Source organism: Lampris incognitus, chromosome 16, assembly GCF_029633865.1.
Source record: "Lampris incognitus isolate fLamInc1 chromosome 16, fLamInc1.hap2, whole genome shotgun sequence".
Taxonomy (NCBI): domain Eukaryota; kingdom Metazoa; phylum Chordata; class Actinopteri; order Lampriformes; family Lampridae; genus Lampris; species Lampris incognitus.
In genome coordinates, this window is record NC_079226.1 from 25230017 (window position 1) to 25257822 (window position 27806).

Below are 27806 nucleotides of genomic sequence, written 5' to 3' on the forward strand. Positions count from 1 at the left end.
GTCACAAGCTGTACCCCGAGGGGTTAGAACTGCCTTGAAAAGGTGCAGCATATACAGTAGGTTTCAGTAACTGAGAAGCATGTTTATATTGTTCAATGCGAAAGCCGTATCTTTCTGCACATTGTATAATGAAACAAATGACAAGAACATAACATAATATGCGTATCGTGTGTAATCTACATAGAAGAAACTTTATTTAACATTGTATTCTTACAACGAGTTTGTTCTCTGCATTTAACTCATCCTATTGTATAGGAGCAGTGGGCAGCTGCAGCACCCGGGGACCAACTCCAGTCCTTTCCATTGCTTTCCTCAGGGGCACAGACAGGAGTATTAACCCTAACATGCATGTCCTTTTGATGGTGGGAGGAAATCGGAGCACCCGGAGGAAACCCACGCAGACACGGGGAGATCATGAAAACGCCACACAGAAAGGACCTGGGGTGACCTGGGGTTCAAACCCAGGATCTTCTTGCTGTGAGGCAACAATGCTAACCACTGGGCCACCCTTCTGCCCCAATAAACAGTGCATCCGGAAAGTATTCACACCCCTTCACTTTCCCCGCATTTTGTTACGTTACAGCCTTATTCCAAAATGGATTAAATTCCTTTTTTTCCCTCGTCAATCTAAACACAATACCCCATAATGACAAAGCGAAAAAGGTTTTGTAGAAATTTTTGCAAATTTATTAAAAATAAAAAACTGAAATATTGCATGTACATAAGTATTCACACCCTTTACTCAGTACTTGGTTGAGGCACCCTTGGCAGCGATTTCAGCCTCAAGTCTTCTTGGGTACAAAGCTACAAGCTTGGCACACCTATATTTGGGGTATTTCTCCCATTCTTCTCTGTAGATCCTCTCGAGCTCTGTAAGGTTAGATGGGGAGCGTCGCTGCACAGCTATTTTCAGGTCTTTCCAGGGATGTTCAATGGAGTTCAAGTCTCGGCTCTGGCTGGGCCACTCAAGGACATTATCAGACTTGTCCCAAAGCCACTCATTTGTTGTCTTGGCTGTGTGCTTAGGGTCGTTGTCATGTTGAAAGGTAAACCTTCGCCCCAGTCTGAGGTCCTGAGCGCTCTGGAGCAGGTTTTCATCAAGGATCTCTCTGTACTTTGCTGCATTCATCTTTCCCTCGACCCTGACTAGTCTCCCAGTTCCTGCCACTGAAAAACATCCCCACAGCATGATGCTGCCACCACCATGCTTCACTGTAGGGATGGTATTAGCAAGGTGATGAGAGGTGCCTGGTTTCCTCCAGACGTGATGTTTGGCATTCAGGCCAAAGAGTTCAATCTTGGTTTCATCAGACCAGAGAATCTTGTTTCTCATGGTCTGAGAGTCCTTTAGGTGCTTTCTGGCAAACTCCAAGCAGGCTGTCATGTGCTTTTTACTGAGCAGAGGCTTCTGTCTGGCCACTCTACCATAAAGGCCTGATTGGTGGAGTGCTGCAGAGATGGTTGTCCTTCTGGAAGGTTCTCCCATCTCCACAGAGGAACGCTGGAGCTCTGTCAGAGTGACCATCGGGTTCTTGGTCACCTCCCTGAGCAAGGCCCTTCTCCCCCGATTGCTCAGTTTGGCTGGGCGACCAGCTCTAGGAAGAGTCCTGGTGGATCCAAACTTCTTCCATTTACGAATGATGGAGACCACTGTGCTCTTCGGGACCTTCAAAGCTGTAAACATTTTTTTGTACCCTTCCCCTGATCTGTGCCTCGATACAATCCCGTCTGTGAAACCAAGCCTTTGACTTCATGGCTTGGTTTCTGCTCTGACATGCACTGTCAACAGTGGGACCTTATATAGACAGGTGTGTGCCTTTCCAAATCATATTCAATCAGTTGAATTTACTACATGTGGACTTCAATCAAGATGTATAGAAACATCTCAAGGATGATCAGTGGAAACAGGATGAACCTGAGCTCAATTTTGAGTGTCATAGCAAAGGGTGTGAATACGTATGTCCATGCAATATTTCAGTTTTTTATTTTAATAAATTTGCAAAAATTTCTACAAAACCTTTTTCACTTTGTCATTATGGGGTATTGTATGTAGATTGATGAGAAAAAAAGGGATTTAATCCATTTTGGAATAAGGCTGTAACATAACAAAATGTGGGGAAAGTGAAGGGGTGTGAATACTTTCCGGATGCACTGTATATGTAGATATAGATAGATTGATGGTAGATGGTAGGTGTATTTAACGGAGATAGGTGGGGAATCAGGGCAGAGCTATTTCCAGCACAGATGTTTTGGTTGAATTAGGCCCTGAGGTGACCTATGACATGAAAACCTTCATAAAACTTCTAAGCATTCCTACTTTGAATGGGCCGGCATATTAAAAGGAGAGAGGTTGCAGTCTAGCTGCCTGTTGGCAGTTAAGTCGTTCACCTAATTGACTGACGCACAGCTGCCATATATCGCTTGTTTTGAACCACGCTGACACAATGAGTATTTCCACTGAAGACCATTATAAAACATATGTTATTGCGTAATATCCTCAAAGATCACCTCTTCCTTGCTTTATTTAGATCATCGCTCACTCTTTCCCTCACTCTCACGCACTATCATTTCTAAATAATTGTCGGGCCAGCTGAGACAATAAGTCCTCTAAGCCATTAATATTAAGGCTGGAGGCGGGGAGGGCTATTTATGTCCGCCTGCGTCTGGCGTTGTGCATGGCACACGTCGAACAGTCGGAGAACACGAGCGAGATATGAGGATATGAAGATGCTTGTGACATTCTGTAGCCAGACAACCGGCCGATCAGTCAGACAGTCTTAGTGTCATTCTCAGTCTGGAACAACTTGGCTCTAAATGTCACATGAACTAAATATCAGACACCGGAGTATACAGTATCCGCCGTAACATCAGTTTTAATTACAAAGCTGCCAACAACAAGACTTTGGGAATGTTTGGATGGACGTTTTTGGTGGAATTTATTCTATTCTTGGTCGCTCCTGCATTACAGAAAGTCGGACGATATTGTTCGACAGAATTACTCCTACAACCCCCCCTGTTTTTTTCTCCCAGATAGTAGTTGGCCAATTACTCTATTCCCCGAGCCGGGGAGGGCTGCAGACTACCACATGCCACCTCCGATACATGTGGAGTCGCCAGCAGCTTCTTTACACCTGACAGTGAGGAGTTTCGCCAGGGAGTGTAGCGCGAGGTAGGATCACGTTATCCCCCCCCCCCGAAGAGGCACCCCGACCAACCAGAGGAGGCGCCAGTGCAGCGACACATACCCACATCCGACTTCCCACCCGCAGACACAGCCAATTGTGTCTGCAGGGACGCTCGACCAAGCCGGAGGTAACACGGGGATTCGAGCCGGCGATCCCCGTGTTGGTAGGCAACGGAATAGACCGCCACGCTACCCGGACGCCCCCTCATTTAGCCTACTTTTAACCCTATCCCAATCCTTACGTCAATTATCAAATATTATGGTCTAGTCTAGTCTAGTCTAGTCCTCTGTCTTGTCGTATCTGCTGAAATGGAAAGTCTATTTTCCCCCTGTGCCGCTCCTGTCTAAAGTAATCAGTTTTAGGCAGCCTATCCGTGACCAATATAATCTAGCCATTTGTGACGTGGTCCGCTCTAATCCAGTTCAGTCTGGTGTTTTTATTCTATAGCATCGACTGTCGGCATCAATGGCGTTGAAATGCATTTGACGATCAAAGCACAATGTGGATGCACTCCTCGGCCGATAAGTAGGATGGATTGCTGTGGATGATGAAGCACTTTCTCCTCCTCCCTGGCCCAGTTCTGCAGCTCTCCTCCTACTCCTCCTCCTCATTCACAATTCTCTCTGTTAGTGTTCTCAGTCATCATGCCCCGAATACGTATTTAAAAAAACTCTGCTGATATGCATTTGCAGTTTCACCTCACAAAACGCTCTGCTGTATATCCGTTTAAGATAAGAGCTGACACACGGAAGATTACATTCTTCTTACATACTTACACCCATTTCACTACCTTTAGGCAGACTACGTTAAGACGGTTAACTTCAGCGATCCATCATGGTTTTGTCTTCATGCCAACATGACATTTGTGCAGGGAAGAAGAGCTTTTATGCAACAACTGATGATGCATTAGTTCAGTAGGATGGCACAACGTCTTATCAAATACTACTTGGGCCAAATTCGGAAGCCATGTGTGCAGTGTATGTATGCTTACATTATTTATTACATTATTTATTACAGGGCCCACCCTGATGTTTTCCGTTGCAGCAGGAAAGGGAATCTATCACTCTGTGTGTTAGTATTACAGAGTTATCTTGTCTCACATATATTAGTTTCACTGTGGAGGCAGCCAAATATATACGTAAAAGCCAGCATGGCTGACATCACGCCATGACAAAAATATACAAGCGAGGACGTCCGTTGGTTCGAGTCCCTGTGTTACCTCCGGCTTGAACGGGCGTCCCTACGGACACAATTGGCCGTGTCTGCAGATGGGAAGCCGGATGTGGGTATGTGTCCTGGTCGCTGCACTATCGCCTCCTCTGGTCGGTCGAGGCGCCTGCTCGAGAGGGAACGGGGTCCTCCCTATAGTCCCCGGGTCCTATAGTCCCCGGGTCCTATGTTCCCCGTTTTGTATGAGACCGGGGAATATCGGACCTTTTTGTATACAGAGGGCCCTATATTCCCCACTTTTCCCCAAAAGGGTCCTATGTTCCCCGTTTTGTATGTGCAGGGGAACATAGGACCTTTCTTTATAAAAAGGGTCCTATGTTCCCCTAGGGCACCCGGGGAACATAGGACCCTATTTATAAAGAAAGGTCCTATGTTCCCCGGTCAGCAGGTTTGACGCTGTTTGGCGCAAAAAGGGCATTTTCAATAATGCATTATTTAGGGCAGATTATTAAGAAGACAATGAATCATACGATTTCTATTTTTATATCACAAAAACGAATTCACAAAGTCCAGGTTGGCTAAAGTATGTGGAAACTTTCGACACTACACCAATTTCAATTTATTAGGCTATAGCCTATATTTGGGCGCATAACCCACCCCGGTAGTTCTCTGATATTTATGCGCGAAATGTGTCACTTATCGAGGAAAATGCGCCTCGCCGAGTAGGTGAGCTGGCTCGTCTGTGTCTGAATGTAATATAGTATGCCTGTGTTCCTTGGGCAATTGTACCCGGGCGTAGCTCAGTCGGTAGAGCTCTCGCCTATGGATCGCAAGGTCGTGAGTTCGATCCCGGGTGCCGCCAACTCAGCGTATGAGTAGCACATTGTGCGAGAAGTGCTGGGAGCTGAGGATAGGTGTTGTGTTCCGTCCTTAGCAGTCCATCTCCCAGAGGTCTAGCGCATTGTACCAGGGATAGACTCCTGCAAAAGCTGGCTGATACCCACAATAGGCCAATTCCGACCCACTTCTTCTATGTTCCCTAGAAAGCCGTCGTTCCCATCATAACCACACCAGCTTATTGGGAAAAGCATCTGACAGATATTAGATAGAAACCATCTGCTCAGTAAGGCCCTTTAAGCATCATAATTGTAATGATAATAATAATAACATAATAATAATGACAATAATAATGATAATAATAGCCTAATAATAATAATAATAATGATGATGATGATGATGATGATGATAATAATAATAATAATAATAATAACAATATAGCCTTATATTAGAAATGCTAAAAATTGGATAATTGAAATATTTATAATTATAAAGTAGGCTAATATAGCATGGTAATAACAATAAAATAATAACAATATCTGCCTGGTCTCTTAAGATTCTAAGATGCTGTATGCTACAGAAATAACGGGACATAGGCCTAGGCTAATGAATACGCCTTTTTGACAAAATATGAATGAAAGGCTAATCAACAACGCTAAAGCTGAATCACAAAACACATATTGCTCGAAAAATAATTTATAAATAGCCAAATGCACACATGATTTCGAGTTTGGAAATATTTAAGACTTGTCGTGGATGTGTGGTCATCTGCACGCAAGTTTCCTGGCGTTCTAAACCACATGATCAAAATTCACCAATGTCTAAACCGCCCGCCAACTTGCAACAGTTTGCAACAATCGGTTGTTATCGGTGATAATAACTCGTGGACTCACTGTCATGTGCTTACTAGCCTACAAGAAGACAAACAATGGCGATAGTTATGGATGATGATTGAGGGGGCAAAGTGTTGGTACATGAGAACTTCAGATATCAGAAGCACCGCACCAATCAAGACACCATTAGATGGAGGTGCTGGAGGTGGAACTGTAGAGTGCCACTGATCACAAATAGATTTGAAGCGGAGGACGTGGATGCTAACATTATTGTGCACGATGTTGGGGAACACGTGCATCCCCCTGACGGAGAAATGGTGCACCGTGCAGAATTCCGACAGGGGGTGGTTGCAGAAGTTGCGAGGGAGCCAACAGTCCCAATCAGAAGGATCTATAATGCGCAAAGGGTCCTGCAGCATCGGCAACGTCAAATCCAGGGTTTTAGCCCATCTTTGTTGAGTAGCCTAATGGACTAGGACTACTCATTTTGATTTTTTGAAGAAGAAAAAAGCCTTAACGTTAGCCTAGTTAGGCCTTGGAGATTTTTGTTTTAGACCATGCCTTTTCTGGGGGGCTTCTGCCACAGACCAACCCTTTTTCAGCCAAGCTTTTACTAGAAGCATTTTGTTATTAATAGCCTATTATCAGCATTACTATTGATAGTATTATGCCTGTAATTGTTATTTGTTATTAGGCCTCTTTTATAATTAGGCTATTATTATTATTATTATCATTATTATTATTAGGCTGTAATTATTATTATTATTATGTATTATTTCTTATTATTATTATTGATATTATTACTATTACTATTATTATTATTATTATTATTAAAGAAGAACATCAAAGGATGTAAGGTAGCACTCATCAAATGAAAAAAAAGACACAATTCTCTATTTTACCATTTCATTGTTTGGCATCAGTCATTAACTTGGCCGGGTGGTCTTCTTCAGAAACCTTAATGACTGATGCCAAACAATAAAATGGTGAAATAGAGGACTACCTCTGTTATTTTTTTACCATTTGGTGAGTGTTACCTTACATCCTTTGATGTTCGTCTTTGATTCATGTTTTTGATTTCGCACCTCCACAAGCCTTTAGTTTTTTGAGAAGCACATATTATTATTATTAGGCAATTAGCCTATTGTGTAAGGTAGGCGGCCCCCGTTGATGGATACTTTGTGCTGGTCCTAAATTCCCAAGTCCTGGTCTAAGTTCTCTGCCTAAAAAGTTCATCATTAAAGTCTTTTTGAAAGAACGTCTGCCAAGTGATTTAATATGGAAAACGAACTGCAAAGTAACAAGAAAGTGGCAGAAGTGTCCAGTGCTGTGCAAATTGAACTTTGAGCGTAGGTGGCGATGGCTACTGGTTATACTGGTAGGCGGGCCTACTGCAAGACAAACTTGCGTTGATTGCCGACTGTCCATGCTGAGCCGGAGAGCCAACTAACTAGGGCTACTGCAGTAAATATTGGTAAGAAATAACAATAAAACAAATTACAGCCTCCTCTATAGGCCGAATTTGGATACGCACTCAAGGTGGCCTGCGATATACAACAGCCAACAATGGTAATACGGCCTAATTTAATCAGCGGAGGAATAGATTGTCGTAGCCTACATCTCAGCCATGACCCCAGTTTTGATTATTTTGGACCCGTTAAGGAAATAATTTGCAAAAAGGGTTCTAAGTTCCCCGGTTTGTTCCTCGATTGGCAATAGCGGGGAATATAGGACCCTTTATTTGGAAAAAGGTCCTATGTTCCCCTGGAAACAGCGGGGAATATAGGACCCTTTTTCCAAAAGAGGGTCCTATGTTCCCCGGTGTCTATTGCAACGGGGATTATAGGACCTTTTTAGGGGAAAACGGGGAATATGGGACCCTTTTTTTTCGAAAGGGTCCTATAGGACCCGGGGACTATAGGCACGGGGGGGGGGGTGATAGCGTGGTCCTCCGAAGCGCTACGTCCCCCCTGGCGAAACTCCTCACTGTCAGGTGAAAAGAAGCGGCTGGCGACTTCACATGTATCGGAGGAGGCATGTGGTAGTCTGCAGCCCTCCCCGGATCGGCAGAGGGGGTGGAGCAGCGACCGGGACGGCTCGGAAGAGTGGGGTAATTGGCCGGCTACAATTAGGGTGAAAAAGGGGGAAAATTCAACAACAAATAAACAAACAACAGATCTTTCTTTAGATTTGCTTCACCACTGATTAAAGCTCACTAACCTAACCAGTCAATAGCATGGTCTGGATCGTGAAAGAATTAGTGTAGAGTCAGCCCTGGGTCTGCTGGTGCCCCCCTCCCCTCTCTCAACCCCGCCTTTTTGCTGCATATGTATCAATGAGGGAATATTCATACAATGGATACAGCGTGCATTGATGGATGAGACACTTAGTTGGTAGGGGGGGAAAGTCAGTATCTTTCTGACAGTCTCCCAGACGCATGGCGTACTTTGCATGGGCTGGAGAAGCAGTGGCAGACAGCGGAGAGGGGTGACATGCTCAGAGGATGAGACACTGCGTCTTAAACCCACTGATGAGGAGGCATTTGTATTCCAAACTGGAGCTCTGCAGAGGAGCAGCAGAGGCAAAATCAGGGCAGTGGATCATCGCGGTGAGTTCATGTACGCATGCTCAAAATGCATGTGAACACACACACACACACACACACACACACACACACACACACACACACACACACACACACACACACACACACACACACAAGCAAAAATATGGATATGTACACAAAGGCACACAAACAAAGAAAACGAAAAAAAGAAATACTTAAACAAGCACGTGCAGATTTATCTGTAACATACGTGAAAAGAAACTAATGTGCCCACGCTCACGTAAACTCATGCGCACAAACATTTTTTTCACTGACAGAGCTGATCTAAAATAGAAACTCGTCAATAGTGACGACAACACGATGACGTTTTTCGACAGTACTTAGACACACTAATTATGACTGCGGAACATTTGTGTGTGTGTGTGATGCATCAGCCAAAGAATGGAAAGACTGACAGTGTAAACATACAGACCTGGCCACTGCAGACAAGCAGCGGAGCTGCGGTACATCCTCCCCATGTGCCCATATCTGTACACACATCTGTATGCACGCGCGTATGCACGCGCGCGCGCGCACACACACACACACACACACACACACACTATATCTTTATTGCCAACCTCTTGTTACACCAGGGTACCTCTTTTGGCCCTGCCAAACTAACCCTTGGTGCCAGTGCAGCTGCTGTAATCTAGGCCAAGCTATTTTTAAAGCGGCAGCCAAGTACAGGCATGGGGAGCCAGAGGGATGGGAGGATAACAGAGTATCTGGAGAGTTAAAGGGAGCAGGTGAGAAAAAGAGGAATAGAGATGACAGAGAGAAAGAAAAAGGTTAGCCAGAAAAGGAGAGAGACAGAACGGGAGGGAGAGGCAGAATGGGGGGGGGGGGGACGGTAAGGAGAAAATATAAACACTGGTGAAAAGAGAGAGAGAGAGAGAGAGAGAGAGAGCGCGAGCGCTGTCAGGTGTAGAAGGCAGCATGGATACAAAGGGATGAAGAAGGAGAGCTGTGGTCAAGCAAACACCAGCCATCATCTGAATACGACAGACAGACACATGAGTAACCTCTGCCAGCACTCCTGTAGAGGCTAAAACCTGTTCCTTAAAGGAGCCTACATTTTTCAGATGAGCTGACAAGATGAAGAACAGCATGCATATTCCCTGTTTTTGAAAATAACAATAATAATAGTAATGATAATGATGATAATAATACTAGTAATGATAATAGCTTTATTGGCAGAGTGCTTTTCACAGCGCTGTTACCATGGCTTAACAAGCATCGGAGCCAATAGCAGTTTTTGGTTTACAATCCTCGGCTGGTCAGCCAGCAGCAGCTGTTCAGCATTTTGACCCAGTCCAGAGGTTTAGGAGGAGAGATGAGCCGTCGTTGCTGTGTCAGAGTCACGGGAACAGAGGGGAAGGGCGGAGTATGGAGGAAGGCAAATAGCAACACGTGCAGATGGTTCCACTGCTTGTCCTGCCTCAAATCCAGGTCAGATCTTTGGACGGGTATGAGGCGGACTTTAGCAGCGGTACGATAACAGCGCCACTGCTGGGATAGCAGACCCAGCAAAATGAAAAAAGGAAGAAAAGAAATGGGCAGGGAAGGACCCCGAGGCGATCTCCATCCCACACAGGTACAGTGCACACACAGGCATGCAGACACACTAGAGTGCTGCTCGGGCCGCGTATCCGAACCCCACCGGAGCCCGACCCGAACCGGACAGGCATTATGGTTTTTTTTAATTGTTTTATCTCTGATCCTGACCCGAGACCGACTCAGTTAATGTGAACTGAAGCACTGAGTTTGTTACCCTGTCACGCAGTTGTTGTTACCATGGTTACAGCTTGCCTGTTTAGCCAGATAACACATGTGTGGGCACCTTGACTGACCATCGAAAGGCGTTGTTTTACCAACGGGATCCCCGTGTTGCCTCCGGCTTGGTCGAGCGTCCCTACAAACACAATTGGCTGTGTCTGCATGTGGGAAGCCGGATGTGGGTATGTGTCCTGGTCACTGCACTAGCTCCTCCTCTGGTCGGTCGGGGAGCCTCTTCGGTGGGGGGTCTGGGGGGAATAGCGATCCTCCCACGCGCTACATCCCCCTGGCGAAACTCCTCACTGTCTGCAGCCTTCCCCGGATCATCAGAAGGGATGGAGACCGGGACGGCTTGGAGTGGGGTAATGCGCTACATGCACTAGGCTATGTGACGTAGTTCCGCTTCGAAATAGTGCTGCTTGTACGTTTCCGTTCCCTTTCTTTACATCGCGCTGGCGCCAAGCTAGCTAGCTAGCACGACAGTTTGCTCATCATCATGAGTCTACCCAGAAAAAAAGTTCAAGACCGAACATTTTCAGAAACAACAAAATAAATACTCTGAGCATTGCTGTGTCCCACTTTGTTCGGCTAGCTCCAAGTTTAATGGCATACTAAGTTTCCATGGCTTTCCAATCCATCCTGACCTGAGAAGACAGTGGATGGTAAATATACGCCGGGATCATTTCACCTCTTACACTAAGGTCTGGAGCAGACACTTCTCTACTGATCAGCTCATAGAGCCAACAACCCTTGATGGTCGAAGAAGGCTTGTTAAAGGTGCTGTACCGACGCTCTTTGAATGGAATGTCTCTACTGTGGAGACACCACGGTGCAGTGTGTGGGAGAGAGCAAAATGGCCCGTTGATCCAGTTCCTCCTGAGAAGCAACACGATAACACAAGGGATCAGGACTACTGCTCTGTCCCTGAACCGTCTGCACTGAACATGTCCTTGTCCAGAAACTGAAGACCTGAGAAAGGAATTGCAGGAGTTGCGTGTCCAGCGAGAGTTTGGGTTACAGTGGTTTGCGGGCTCCGATTCCATACCAGGTAACTTTAGGTCCAAGTTGTGTGTAACTGTTAGTCTAACGTTAGCTAACTGTTTGACATCAACCGTTAACATTGGACATAAATTAAATTATAAAAATCCTGTCATCAGTGTAGCCTTATGTTTGTTTACTTTTGTCATTGGGAACCCTGTGCTCCATCCACGAGTGATACTGTGTGACCGCTGACAATGTTTCTATATATGTAAAACGGTGATGCATTGGTGGTTAAAATAGTCTATACATACAAACACCCTATCCGAATGTTGATTTGGGTAACATACGAGATGACAGGATACTTGTTACAATTAACATGATTTCGGTGACTGTACATGATTTTATCGAGTGTTAAATTAATGGCCTGATGTGTGTCTGTTGTGAATACATTTGCAAGCTATGACCACCTGATGGCGTTTTTGTTTTTGATTGAGCCTTCCATTTATAAAATGGTCCGGGTCTCAAGAGCCAAATCAGCTGCCAAGATGAATGAAGTGGTCACACAGGCATGTCTGTCAACGGTAGGCTATGGTTGGGGATATTCAGGGAGTTGCTAGTGCAACTACCTTAACATTACTGTCAGTCATTTATCAGATGCTTTTCATGGTGTTGGTGTTGTTTTCTGACAAATTCTGTGGACATCTGTTACTTTAAGCTTTGGGAGCTCCTGCAAAAAACGGGTGTAAAACAGCGCCATCGATAGACCGGAAACACACAAGCTGTATTAGGTAGAATGCGGAAATGATTGTGCAAAGAGCGCATTGGCCAAGTGCAATTGGGGAGAAAAGGGGGGAGGGGATAGGCATTGTTTTAGGCTATAGGCAGATTGTTGTAACACACACACACACACACACACACGCACACACATTACACAAAGTCATCAGCAGTCCTTCAGGTAGGCTACAGTTGCACTCCTGCGTTGAACACTAACAGCTAGATTGCTAACCAAATATCATAACCTAAAAATAGTAACGTTAACTTAGCCAAATGACATCCACCATGGAAGACACCAATGTATTTTAAGATATAGCTAACTGGCAGTCTGACAACGTTAGACATAACGTTAAAACCCAGCATTTCAAACACACGCGCACACACACACACACACACACACACATGCACACAGCAGCAGCAGCAGCAGCAGCAGCAGCAGGAGCAGCAGCAGTCACTTCAAGCGTGTATGATTGTCCTCTCCGTTAGGTTGTCTACTTGTGGGTCTTCAGATGGCTGTAGAGGCTGATCCACGATCCACATCCTTTGGTGCAGTGTGGACAGGGGAAAGTGGTGGTGGTTGAGCCTTTTTCCTCTCTCTCCTTGCGGTGCTGTCGCTTTTTCTCTGTGGCACAGTGGAGTTCCATTGCATGACGTGCAGCTCCTTCCTGCACATATTTATTCCAAAAGCTTCTATCCAGTGCAATGTTTTCCCAGGTAGTCGATGTGATATTGAATTTCTTCAGACTGGTCTTGATATGGTCCTTGAAATGTTTCTTTTGCCTGTCAGGAGCTCGCTGACCGTCCTTCAGCTGGGGGTACAGGATCTGTTTGGGGAGACGTGTGTTGGACATGCGGATGACATGGCCTGTCCATCGGAGTTGGTTCTGCATTATTGTGGTGGTGATGCTAGTCATGTTGGCTTCTTCCAGAACGCTGATGTTGGTGTGTCTGTCCTTCCAGCTGATCCTCAGGATCTTTCGTAGGGATTTTTGGTAGTATTGTTCCAGGGCTCTCAGGTACCTGCTGTAGGTGGTCCATGACCCTGCTCCATGCAGCAGAGTGGGAAGAACAACAGCTCTGTAGACCAGGAGTTTTGTTTGGGCCTTTATGTCTCAGTCTTCAAAGACTATTTTCCTGAGTGTGGCATAAGCGCCACTGGCACAACTCAGGCGATGGGTGACCTCAGAGTCAATGTCAGCTTTTGAGGGCAGAAGGCCGCCAATGTATGGGAAGTGATCAACGTTTTCAATCATTTTGTAGTCCACTTTTATGGTTGGCTGGGTCGATGGCTGGTTAGGTGGAGGTTCATATAAGACCTGGGTCGTCTTGATGCTTAATGCTAGACCCAGGGCTCTGTATGCTTTGGCGAAGGCATCCAGAATGTCCTGGAGGTCTTCTGTGGAGTGTGTTGCAATAGCGTTGTTGCGCGCGCGCGCACACACACACACACACACACACACACACACACACACACACACACACACACACACCAACAGCCTCGAAGACGACACATTGTTCCAAGAAGTGTGCCATTTTCTGAGGTGAGCGAACTGAGCGATTGAAAGAAAGATTGCCATTTTCAAATGACAGCATCTACTGTATGAAGAGAAGAATCTTTACTGGAGGATAACTCAAGCGCTCTGCAGTTTAAATAAAACATTAAAGGCCCAAGGGTCTTCACGGCAACTTAAATGTGTAGACATTGTGAAATATTTTGATGAAATACGAAACTTTAAAGCAGGAGACTGGCATATGCTAAGAGAAGCAATAGGAAAATAAATGGAGGAGGTACATCTCCCCTCTCCACCTCATGGTTTAGCTTCTAGGTATTACCCAGCTAAACAAGCAACCTCTCGGGCAACAACCGCAAGCCAGCTTAATTGCACATAATAACACAAGCATAGAATCCATTAATGAGGACCCAAAATAATGTTGGCTTAATGCATTAGGGTCCCATACTAAAAATTACAGCCATGAATGGAGACTATAAAGAGAAAAGTAAGAGGGAGGGAGAGAGAGAGAGAGAGAGAGAGAGAGAGAGAGAGAGAGAGAGAGAGAGAGAGAGAGAGAGAGAGAGAGAGAGAGAGAGAGAGAGAATAAACATTGGATGTTGTAGAAAAGCACTTGTAATGAGCAAATAGAAGACAGAAAAGAAAAAAGACAAAAGACTGGAAACAAAAATAAACCAGACCAAAAAGGCATGACATGCATTATTGATTTTCACTTTTTTTTGTGAGCCAGCCAACGCTTAGAAAAAAACATCAGCCACCACCAATGGAAAAAAAACCCAGTCAACTGTCAATACTCTTTTTCTGCAGAGGACAATGGGTACGCTTTGGTTTGAATGACAGTCTCCGTGCTAAGCACTGATGAATAATTCTCTGACACAGATTGACAAGGCAGCAGGCTTTCTAGACTCCGGAGGCATGTCAATACCAACAATGGTTTGTTAGTAAATAAACTGTAAGAACTATCAAGTTGTTCATCAACATTTATACTTCTAGCTAAACATTTTCCATGCCCTGTATAGACAAAACATTCCCTTGTTCAGAAAGTATGTCTACAGAAGGGGTTTCACAGAATAGTTGACTATCAAAACCTCTAGTCGAAACTGTGCATTGTTGTAGATGAATCGTTCATCTGGGGTTTTAGCACTGTGTAGTAATAAAGCTGGGAGCGCTGTGGTTCCAACATAGATTTGTTTGGTTGGAACAATAATTTTCCACGTTATGACATGTTAAATAAACAGAGTTTAAGGCAATGGCGAACTGGCCATCTGGAGCACTGGGCTGCTTGACAGTTGGGGTCGATGCACCACAAAATATCCCCAGCCCCTGTACATAACCTTTAATTGAGTTATATTATTATTTTTGAGAAGTGCTCTTTTTTGTGCTCATACATATTTGTTTACGATCGCGTCTTATTTCTTAAAATGCGCTTTTATTTTGAAATTCGATTATACTGCCTGATGCTCATGCACAGTTGTTATGTGAAGCCGGAACGAGAAGAATCAAAGCAAAACGGAAGTGGATAAACGCGGAAAAAAGGCTTGCAAATGCCAGCGGACAAAAATAACCACTGTCAAAGTGTTGGAGGTCTGGCTGATAGGGGCACAAAGTTAGTGGATTTGTGTTTGATGTAGTTGTAGTCATCAAGTTTTATGTAACCTCAAAATTTTAGATATATTTTACAGTGTGTTTATAGAGGAGAGCAAGAAAACAAAAGGAGGGAGAGATCCTTAACAGTTACAGAGCAGACAAAAGGAGGAGCAACAATGAAGGGAAACCAGATGAAGTCCCACCACTGAAAAGCTGGGTGGAGAACTTGTCTGTGCTCCTGAAGGAGCTCCTGAACAGAAACTTGTACTTGCAGAGGACTCTCAAAGAGAAGGAGATCTGCCGCAACATGTGGCAGGAGGAGAGGAAGTCTCTCCCCCTTGACAACAAGAAATCTGAGCTCAAGAACAAGATCCTCAAAGAAGAGTTTCTCCTCAATGCTAATAAGTTGAAGGAAGCTCTCTATGATAAGGAGGCCAGCCTTAACACCTGTGAGAAGGAAAAAGAAATTATCCTCCAGGACAAAGACTCACTTCTGCAACAGATAACCTTCCTGCAAAGAGAAGCGCTCCTTAAAGAGAAAGAGTTTAAAAGAACTCTTGCTGAAGAGAAAGTGGAAGTCCAGATGGCACTGAACAAGCGCTTCACTTTCAAGCTTTCTCAACAAAAGGGGGGAAGCAAGCAAAGGATCACGGCTGCCCTCTGCCAGGCCAAGAAGGAGTTGAGGAGCAATCTCGACCAGTGGCAGATGGAGAAAGCTTGTGTCCTTGACAAAAAACAGGGAGGCTAAGCTCATCCTGCTTCAGGCTCAGGAAGAGGTTCGGCTGCTCAAACAGAGCAGGGAGGAGGCAGAGCTGAGATGGACTACTCTGCTTAGCCTGAAGGAGGAATCGCAGTTCCCAGGTACCAGCTCACTAGCCTCAACAAACAAAGGCTAACAAGAGTCGGGAGGACAAGGAGTTAGCCACGAAAGAGAAGAAGGAGCAGAAACTGTTGGCTACGAGGGAGAGCAGGAGAAGAAAATCTTGTCTGAGAAGGAGAAAGAAGAGAAGAAGATGGCCAAAAAGGCGAAAGAGGCAACGAATATGCCCAAGAGGACCAATAACTTCTTTCTTTCTTTGCCAAGAAAGGAGGAGTCCTTACTTAATTAGGAGTAGTTAGTTAGTATTTAGTTGTATGTAGCAGTATGTAGCAGTGTGGTTTCATGCCACGAAAGAGCACCACAGATGTTTGCTTTGAGAATGTTGATTGAGAAGTATAGAGAAGGCCAGAAAGAGTTGCATTTTGTCTTTGTAGATTTAGAGAAAGCATACGACAGGGTGCCGAGAGAGGAGGTGTGGTATTGTATGAGGAAGTCAGGAGTTGCAGAGAAGTATGTAGGAGTGGTGCAGGATACGTATGAGGGAAGTGTGACAATGGTGAGGTGTGCGGTTGGAATGACAGATGGGTTCAAGGTGGAGGTGGGATTACATCAAGGATCGGCTATGAGCCCTTTCTTGTTTGCAATGGTGATGGACAGGTTGACGGACAAGATCAGGCAGGAGTCTCCATGGACGATGATGTTCGCGGATGACATTGTGATCTGTAGTGAGAGTAGGGTGCAGGTTGAGGAGAGCCTGGAGAGGTGGAGGTATGCATTGGAGAGAAGAGGAATGAAAGTCAGTAGGAGCAAGACAGAATACCTATGCGTGAATGAGAGAGAGGACAGTGGAATGGTCAGGATGCAAGGAGTGGAGGTGACAAAGGCATTTGAGTTTAAATACTTGGGGTCAACTGTCCAAAGTAACGGGGAGTGCAGTAGAGAGGTGAAAAAGAGAGTGCAGGCAGGGTGGAGTGGGTGGAGAAGAGTGTCAGGGGTGATTTGCGACAGAAGGGTACCAGCAAGAGTTAAAGGGAAGGTTTACAAGATGGTTGTGAGACCAGCTATGTTATATGGTGTTTGGAGACAGTGGCACTGATGAAAAGACAGGAGGTGGAGCTGGAGGTGGCAGAGTTGAAGATGCTAAGATTTTCACTGGGAGTAACGAAGGAGGACAGGATTAGGAACGATTATATTAGAGGGACCACTCAGGTTGGACGGTTTGGAGACAAAGCAAGAGAGGCAAGATTGAATTGGCTTGGACATGTGTGGAGGAGAGATGCTGGGTATACTGGGAGAAGGATACTGAATATGGAGCTGCCAGGGAGGAGGAAAAGAGGAAGGCCAAAGAGGAGGTTTATGGATGTGGTGAGGGAAGACATGCAGGTGGCTGGTGTGACAGAGGAAGATGCAGAAGACAGGAAGAAATGGAAACGGATGATCCGCTGTGGCGACCCCTAACGGGAGCAGCCGAAAGTAGTAGAGAGTTAGTATTTAGTTGTACTGTAAGTAATAGTGTTAGTTATAAGTAGTATTAATAGTAGTGTTAGTAATAATATTTTCAATTGTATTAGTAATAGTTTGTTTTAGTGTTATTAAGAGTTTTAGTAGTAATAATTTCAATTGCATTAGTAATAGTTTTAGTGTTAAGAGTTTTAGTGTTAGTAGTAATAGTATTGGTAGTAGTGTTAGTATTAATCGTGTCAATTGTAGTAGTAATCGTTTTAGTTATAGTAATAGTTTTAGTAGTATAAGTAGCAATAGCTTTAATAGTAGTAGTGGCAATCTCTCCAAGGAAACCTCCTGATCACATTAACATCTGTGTCAATGTACATCAAACTTTGTCAAATAAAATAAAATATGAGCAATGATATCTCCATAATAATGATCTGCTTTTGTAATTTTTCATCTTTTTAGTTATGCAGCAAATTATGATTTTAATCACTTCAGGCCAATGGGCCGGTTATTATATTACCATCACTTGACAATACAACATACGTGAGGTGATTCAAAACACAAATTAACCTTATGCGCGCGCGCGCACGCACGCACGCACGCACGCATGCACACACACACACACATAATTTCAAGCCTGCCATTTGCCGTCTACCTTAGCACCATGGACGGCTCTTTACATTTACACGGAAATTGAAAGACTCTACTTTGTGGGTAAATTTTGGCCAATGCAAAGCCAATGTGTGGTTTGAGTCAGTCTGGCACTCTTAACAGCACATTTTGGTTGTAATTCAGCAGCAATGGCTTGACTTTTGGGAATATAAACCAGAGAAATTTCGATGACATGTCTCTGACAGGTTTTTGAGCATAAATATGTAAAATGTCCAGGTCGACTGCCTAGTGGGTTTCAGAACACAAGGCATCAAATAACAAGCAGTCATTTGGTTTTCAAATGACTGGTTTTCAATGTGATAACCATTGTTTGCCGCTGCCCCATTCAGAAAGTTTTTAGAGGTGGTAAAATATGAGATTGTGTGCTTTGGAAAAATTAGTTCAATCTTTCTGTTGCTCTGATTTTATTGAAATAAATATGATTAACTCCCAGGCAAACTGGTTTAATCAAGGTGTTTACAGAATGAAATATGCCCGCTATCCCTGTGTTTCAGTTTAATGAGTGACCATGTTAACTGGTGACTTTAATGATGGCAGCTGTTGAAAACACGAACAGAACACGTAGTGTCCTTCAAAAAGCCTTTAATTTTACTCTGATCAACACTCATCCATGTTTAGATTCTATGCTGACCCATAGACCGACTGGCCACCAGGAGCCCCCTCCCAGTAGGCCGGTCGCTGTGTGCAGTGACCAGGACACATACCCAAATCCGGCTTCCCACCCATAGACACGGCCAGTTATGTCTGTAGGGACGCCCAACCAAGCCGGAGGTAACACGAGGATTCAAATTGGCGATCCCCGTGGTGGTAGGCAACGGACTAGACTGCTACGCCACCCAGACACTGTATTTGAGACCTTTTTGACAAAATTTGATCATTGCTATTGAGTGAAGAAAATATATCTCCCGTGATTAATCGACTATTCGACTACTTTTTGGGAGTGGTTGACGACTACTAAAATTGAGCAGTCGTGAATGCCCTAGTCTACAATATGTGAAGGATGCAGCGCAGGCAGACAAGTATAGACACTGAAATGGACACAGCCATACTTACATACACTATACATCCATTGTCTTTACCGCTTATCCTGCTCTCAGGAGCCTATTCCAGCAGTTACTGGGCAGCAGGCGGGGAGACACCCTGGACAGGCCGCCGGGCCAACACACACACACACACACTCCTAGGGACAATTAAGTACTGCCAATCTACCTGACTTACATGTCTTTGGACTGTGGGAGGAAACCGGAGCCCCCGGAGGAAACCCACACAGACACGGGGAGAACATGTAAACTCCACACAGAGGACGACCCGGGAGGACCCACCAGGGTTGGACTACCCCGGGGCTCGAACCCAGGACCTTCTTGCTGTGAGGCAAACGCGCTAACCACTGCGCCACTGTGCCGCCACATACATACACCAATCAGCCAAAACATTTAAACCACAGTAAGTTGAATCACTTCATCTGGACACCGTTTATTGAAAGAAACATTTCATCTGAAAACAATGATCGATTTCATATGCAAATAACCATGGCCATTAACTAGAGTTACAATGGCCATGTGTACTATTCACAGAGGATTGGGGAATCACAGCACTATAAGATGGCGACAGATGTACTTTTAGCCCCCCTCCCCCTCCCCCTCCCCCAGTTCAGGTATGGTCATTCCCTCTTCACATAGATGTCCTCTTTGACTCCCCATTCAAACCAGTATTCTTCCATATCAAGGATGTGCACATCCTCATCCTTGAAAGAGTGGCCCGTAGATGGGTGTAGACTGCGGAGTCCTGGCCTGATGTGTTAGCTCTTGTGTGTTGTGCCATGTTCTTGGCCGGCGTCTGTTTGGTGGAAAAGAGGGCTCTGATGTCTTATCCAGGGACACAACCTAGCCGTTGGTTCAGATTTGAGGATGGCACCTGTGTTAAAATTAGATCTCAGGACGTACCACATTTCACCGACCACATTACCTCTGTGGCCAATCACATCAAGTTCACCAGGGAGGATGTGAAAAAAGACAGGTTAGCCTTCTTAGACTGTGAAATTGCAATTGGTGATGGGGAACATTTGAGTGTTGATGTTTACCATAAATCAACACATACGGATCAGTACTGAAGGTTTGACTTTCATCATCCACTGTAGCATAAACTAGGAGTCATCAAGACGCTGTATCATCAAGCTGACAACATCCCCACCGACACAGTGGCCGGGGAAGAAATCCCACATTAAATAGGCCCTGGTTAAGTGTGGTTATCCTAACTAGGCCTATGTCAAAGACAGCAAGATGCCCAAACAATGCACCAGCCAATCGAAGAGAGGGAAAGGACGACAGCTGCCTAAGTGTAAACCAGTGGTGATTCCATATGTGATGGAAGTTTCGGAACAGTTGAGATGCGTCTTTTACAAACACCGCGTTTCCGTTGCTTTCAAATTCTAAAACATGCTGCACCAGAAATTGGTCCACCCCAAGGATCAGGTCCCCTGGCACAAATAGAGCAATATAGTGTCGACTGTTAAGTACCGGGGGGGTTGTCATGACTTGTACATCGGGGAAACCAAAAAGACGCTGGCACAACACAGGAGAGCTAACATGTCAGGCCAGGACTCCGCAGTCTACACCCATCTACAGGCCAGTGGCCACTCTTTCAAGGATGAGGATGTGCACATCCTTGATAGGGAGGAACGCTGGTTTGAATGGGGAGTCAAAGAGGCCATCTATGTGAAGAGGGAAGGACCATCCTTGAAGTGGGGGGGCTAACAGTACATCCGTCGCCATCTTATAATGTTGTGATTGCAACTATTGCCGAAGCTTCTGTGAATAGTGCACATGGCCATTGTAACTCTAATTAATGGTCATGGCAATTTGCATATGAAACCAGTCGATGGTTTCGGTCGCTATGCCGCTGTATTGTTTATAAGGGTGGGAATACCTGCAGTCAGTTTAGACTGAAGATGTCACTTAGATGAGTGATGAAACGTTTCTCTCAATAGATGTTGTGTCGAGATGAACTGATTCAACTTTCTGTGATTTCCTTAACTGGATTATTGAGCATGCATAAAGGCACCTGTCTAATATTGTGTAGGTCCCCCTTGTGCCATCAAAACAGCACTGACCTGTCAAGGCATGGACTCCACAAGTCCTCCTAAGTTGTCCTGCATGTATCTGGCACCAAGATGTTAGCAGCAGATCCTTTAAGTCCTGTAAATTGCAAGGTGGGGCTTTCATGGATCGGGACTTGATTTTCCAGCACATCCCACAGATGCTCGATTGGATTGAGATCTGGGGAATTTGGAGGCCAGGCAATACCTTGAACTTTTCATAATGTTCCTCAAACCATTCCAGAAGAATATTTTCAGTGTGGCAGGGTACATTATCCTGCTGAAAGAGGACACTGCCATCAAGGAATACCATTGCCATGAAAGGGTGTATCTGGTCCGCAGTGATGTTTAGGTAGGTGGCACGTGTCAAAGTAACATCCACATGAATGCAAGGGCCCAAGGTTTCCCAGCAGAACATTGCCCAGAGCATCACACTGCCTCCACTGGATTGCCTTCTTTCCATAGTGTATCCTGGTGCAATCTCTTCCCTTGGTAAACAACGCACAAGCACCGAGCCATCCACATGATGTAAAAGAAAACATGATTCATCAGACCAGGCCCTCTTATCCCATTGCTTCATGGTCCAGTTCTGATGCTCGTGCCCCATTGTAGGCGATTTCGGTGGTGGACAGGGATCATCATGGGCACTCTGACTGGTCTGTGGCTACACAGCCCCATATGCAGCAAGCTGCGATGCACTGTTTTCTGACACCTGTCTATCATAGCCAGCATTAACTTTTTCAGCAATTTGAGCTATAGTAGCTCTTCTGAGGGATCAGGCCAGACGGCCTTTGCTTCCCATGAGCATCAATGACCTTTGGGCACCCATGATCTTGTCACCGCTTCAGTGGTTGTCCTACCTTGGACCACTTTTGTTCGGCACTGACCACTACATACCTGGAACATTTTGAAGATGCTCCGACCCAGTCGTCTAGCCATCTCAATTTGACCCTTGTCAAAGCCGCCCAGATCCTTATGCTTGCCCATTTTCCTGCTTCCAACACATCAACTTCAAGACTTTTCACTTGCTGGCTAATATAACCCACCTCTCGACAGGTGCCGTTGTAAGAAGATAATCAATGTTATTAACTTACCTGTCAGTAGTTTTAATGTTTTGGCTGATCCGTGTATATAAATGCAATAGACTGATGAGATTTAGATAAAAAATAAAAAATAAAAAGAACATGAGAGAAAGTTAGCTGATCTTCATTATTAATGAAAAAAATAAACCTCTTGTCACATGTGGAAAATAGTGCCGAGTGTCCACATAGTTCCATTACCCAAATACTACGGGGGGTTTTGTTTGCTTGCCTTCAATTTCTCTCCATTTCCCTCTACTTGACAAATTAAAAGGAGACAAAGTGTGCAAGACAGGCAGGTGAGACAAACCCTAGTCAGTGTACCAGAATAATATCCAGGCAGCAGCGGGAGCTAGGGCCAGAGGCGCACACTCACTCTGTAATGCATCATGGCTGACCTTCAGCCTGCCAAGCACCCTCTCGCTCACTTTCAACCCCTGGGACCATCACCCAAAAATAGCCTATAGTCTGACACGTGCAAACATGCGCTAACACACAAACATGCATGCATAAGCACTGGCGTATGCAAAAACAAAATGCACACGTTTTCCTCACAAATTCATGCTCATCAATGTGCAGACACACGTCACATCTCACATTCTACATTTTCAATTACACTACCTTTAGACTTCTCAGGGGGAAGAGTGTCATACTTTATCACCAGATAGATGTGAGTCATAATATCAAACACATTAGGCAGAAGTGGGGCAAACATAGCAGTCATACCTACTCACTTGCTATGGGTTGTGTGTGTGTGTGTCTGTGCATGTGGTGAGCAATCTTGGAAGCAGCTAGCGTATTGTTCAATTGATATTTTATAGTACACCTAATTTTCACAGTAAGAATACAGGCCAAAAGCAATAGCACCTTGAAAACACCGTCAGTGGTTAAAGCAGGTTGACTGCACTGCAAGGCTTGTTTGATTGCACTACAGTAGTCATGGTGGACAAAGCTTTGTCCTAAAATAAGAAGAACGGCCCTCATAGGCAATGAAAGCCTTGTTCTGTGCTGATTAAGGCCTGCTATCTGCTATTAGGTGTCATCCATGACCTTTCTCTTTACCACCATAATCAAAAGCTTTTGCCTCTTCTTTTTCTCTCCAAGTCTCACCTTCTCTCTCTCACTCTCTTAATATAAACCTTCTCTTTTCCTGTAGATAACAGATAATAGATGACTTGCGTTAAAACTATGGGCTGCATTAGCCCCAGCTTTGTTCATCTTACATAATGTTTAATACATAAACGATACTTGACACCCCCTTCCCTGTCGGGCGGCCTGTACAAATCCAGTCACAAAGTGCTGGTGCGATAACAACGGCAACGAATTTGGGACAGCTAATCATTGTGACAGACCACTGACTTACAGAAGTAGTAAATGAAAGAGAGATTTTATTGTTCAATGAGGCGGCAGGCCGACATGAGAAGACCTTAGCTGAACTTTCTCTAGAAATAGATAATCTCTTTCAGGGCCTGTCGCCATGTTGGCGAAAAAGCTCGCCAGGAGAGCAAAATACTGCAGGCGAATGAAAAAGTGTGCCACTGGGATTTCTTTTCTTTCCACTACAGTCCACTCTTAAAGAGCTTCTCAAAAATATGAAGTACATCTCTGTAACGCTGACGCTCTCCCCCTTTTTTCTCACTAAGGACACTGTGTGGTTACAGAAAAAGCCCATCCTCCTCCTGTACGCAGGCCTTTTACAACACAAATGGAAGGTAATGTTGGTGTTGGGAGTGAGCCAAGAGCCCAAAGACACAAATATGTAGGTTGCCATGTCCCCATTCTTCATTATGGATGTCAGCACTGAGTTCAGAGATGGCAATTTGCTACAGTGAGGAGATTTTCTATGACCTCATGCTCACATTTTGCTATCTTCCAATAAAAAAAAAATATGTGTGTGTGTGTGTGTGTGTGTGTGTGTGTGTGTTTGTGCAAACTTGTCAAAATTACATAACTGTAAGTCAAAAACAAGCATAGACCTCCGTGGAGGCTTTGCAAATATCGCAAGTAACCTTGTAAAATTAGTGACATTTTTGAAAGTATAACACAAATGTCAAAAAAGTTCTATTTTTAGAGCGGCTAATTTAATTGAACCATATGGGAAACAATCTACGACATGCTCTGACTGAATGGTGAGTGGGTGGCATTTCCACTTAAAAGCTGTAGTGTGAATCATAATGAAGTGAGGAGGCAAATCGAAAGGCAGGGAATAGGGGGTGGACTCCCATGCTGGGAGCGACGGGTGTACAAACAGCAAAAACACAAAGCGGGAGTGATTTATTTAAACGGATTTTACGTGTGCCAATTTTAGCCCCTCTGCTTTGCATTCCTGTGCATTTTGCACTGGAGGGGGTAAAAAAAAAGAAAAGGAAAGACGAGGGTAAAAACAACTGAGAGGAGAAGACAGAAGCTGACAGTCAGAGCAAGTGCATACGGGGGGGGGGCAAAGATGTAGTGTCGGGATGTCTGGGTTGGATGGTGTTGAGAGATAGAGTGGAGTGATAAATGGACAAAGTTTCGAGGATAAAGTTGAGAGGGTGATGGATAGAGCTGGGGGAGATGTGGTATCCACGAGAAACAGTGAGAAAGACAGAGAGGGGGAGAGCGATGCACAGCGTGCCAGCTGGAGGCATAGAAGGATGGTAGGAAGCATAATTGGATTAGAGGAGCAGAAAATTAAAAGTATTTTCTTTGTTCTTCCTTTAGCTAACAAGATCCAAGTAATTCCAAGTGTCCCCACTATAGAGAGACAGATAGAGCTGTGACAGAGGCAATCAGCACATCCTTGGACCAATCCAAGTTCAGACTCAACACAACTGACCAGCTTAAATGTGGCACACGTTAAGTGTGTGTGTGTGTGTGTGTGTGTTTGCATAAATTGATCTGCAGGCAGTCTACATCTGAATGGCTGTATGCACATGTTTTTTTTATTTGTGCTTGTCTGCATGTATGAGACTTCTTTTCCACATCTATTTATGCACACCAGCGTGCATAAATAACACGCAGCTAATGATGATGGCTGAATGATATGCATGAGCACATTGATCAAGGCTGGAGGTGACTGAGTATGGCACATAATTTAGCGTGACTCATATAAAAATCGCTGCCCAGCATGGGACACGTTCTGGCATCACAGTGTCAAATGAACCTCCAAGTACCAGATGTATGTGTTTTTGTGTGTGCCTGAGCTGAGTGGGGCTAAAGCATCACCAGCACAGGGTGACACCATTAATACATTTGTACAGAAAGGCAACTGCTGATGACATAATGCTACTATTAGTAGTCCTGTAAACTTGCAGTGACATGTTGACAGCACACACACACGCACACGCACACGCACACGCACACACACACACACACACACACACACACACACACACACACACACACACACACACACACACACATACAAACATACACACATAAAAAAAGAAACCCCTGTACAACAACTGCCCTAATTCAACCTGGAAGCAACTGTCCTCCCTCTCACCCGGTGTATGTCCTCCTCGAACACAGCCTCATGGACACTGCAGGCGAACAAGGCCATGGGAAGGTCACTGAGATCCATCATCTCCTCCATTACGGCTTTCTCATCATGCTCCCCAAATACCATGCCCTCTTCCTCCTCCCCCTCCTCCTCTTCTTCGGGGTCACTGCTGTAGGCCTCTGAGCCATTACTCCAGGCCTTGGAGCTCTCGCGCAGCATCGTAAGCTTTTAGGAGGTTATGGGTAGACGGTCTTGGGACCCACAGAAGCTGGGAAAGACCAGACTGGGTATGCGGGGACTGGACACTGGAGCATAAACTGGTCAGCCTGGCTGTATATGTAGGACGGGGGCGCTCCAAATAGGATAAGGTTAATGAAATGTTCAAACTAGGAGCTAGTTGGGAGAGTTATGGTGGACACAGGGGCAAGCTAATGTTCACATTTGCAGTGTGATATAAGAGTAGGGATAATACTGCACAGGCAAGTTTGGAGAGGTGCTGCAGGATTGAGAGAAGAGACAAAGGGAAATAGAGAAAGGGGTTAGCAGGACTTAGGCAAGAGAAGTGAATGAGAGTGAAAGGATGACAAAGCTTAGAACGAGCAGAGGGAATGAAGGTGATAATGGCAAGAGAAAAAAATTAAACATTGACTGAGCTATGTTTCATCCTGTCTTTAATCCGCTTTGATGATACAACAATTTCCCTTTGACTTTTGTGGTTGAATTCGGACCACAAATTAACTGATGAACAACACACCAGAATAGGTGATTGAGAAAACAGCAGTAGTCATTAAGAGAAATTTGATGAAACATCATCACACTGATTCTTTGATGGGGCCTAATAGGAAGGATGTATTAGTGATTACTCTGACTGGACAACATTCGTTTTAAGGCCATCGGTTTGGCTTTAGATTCAAATCAGATCTATAATGTGAGGAACAGACTTGTACATACAAATAAGTGATATTATTTGGTTAGACATAAGGGCTTTTAGAGATTAAATCTGAGTAAGCACTTGTAATATTGAGTGTTGTTCAATTTGTGTTTTCGGTGTATTTTTGACGTGTTCTATAAGGCGTGTCTTATTCATTCTTTTCAACGAGACCTTGAGTTTGCCTTAACACGAACACGTTCACAACAGTGTATTGGGGATTTAGTGACATCTGGTGGTCGATTTAGCTAACAGTCACGTTTTTCCTTATTTATCAAAATATTTTGAAGTAAGACATTTATCTAAAAACACTTTTCCTAATAACACGATTATACTGCATTGATTTTGATCTGGCCTCAGAGACTGTGACGTATTAAAATCAATCTTTATATAATAACATGCAACAGAGCATGCCTAGATTATCAAACTGAACGTCACGTTAGCGTAGACACCAATCACAACACTATGCACAATCTAAGGGTTCAAAGCCGACCGTCACATTCCATTAAAACCCCCCTAAAAGGACTTTAAACCGACATGTGTCAAGTAAAATGCTGGGGCAAAGAGTGACTTTGACCAAATGCCAAACACAGCCCCTTTTTTCTCGTAACGTAATAGGAATTAACAGGAAAGTTACATCAGAAATAAAGCGTTGATGCGCGCTTTGAAATGGTAACGGTGCGGGTGGACTGAAAGTCAAACTAAGAGGGACATATTTCATCAACTCAAACGACATATTTGATTGATTTAGTTCCTCCTATGCAGGTCAAAAAACAAAAAGCAACTATCTCTGCCAGTCACATTACTCACCGCTGTTAGTGAAAGCGGTCCAACAAACCATTGCAACTTGTACAATTTATGTCAATGCATGCAGCATTTTCTGTGAGATGCGTCGGCGTTTGTTATTATTAGATTATTGTACGCAACCTGATGCAGCCTACACTAGCACCAGTCACTGCAAGGTGAGACCAATGGCACGCCAGCGGATGCTCTCGTCTGCCAATGAAGCTTTAGT

At 44.6% G+C, this 27806-nt stretch overlaps 1 protein-coding gene across 3 annotated transcripts in view; it reads right to left on the reverse strand.

The window, feature by feature from the left end:
• rcan3 (regulator of calcineurin 3) overlaps nt 1-26082 on the reverse strand; it is a 65561-nt gene extending 39479 nt beyond the window's left edge. For all 3 annotated transcript variants that reach the window (XM_056295497.1, XM_056295494.1, XM_056295493.1), the window contains exon 1: nt 25867-26082. In XM_056295497.1, the coding sequence (XP_056151472.1) occupies nt 25867-26082 (216 nt within the window). The remainder of the gene's footprint in view (nt 1-25866) is intronic.
• Nucleotides 26083-27806: the final 1724 nt, after the last annotated feature.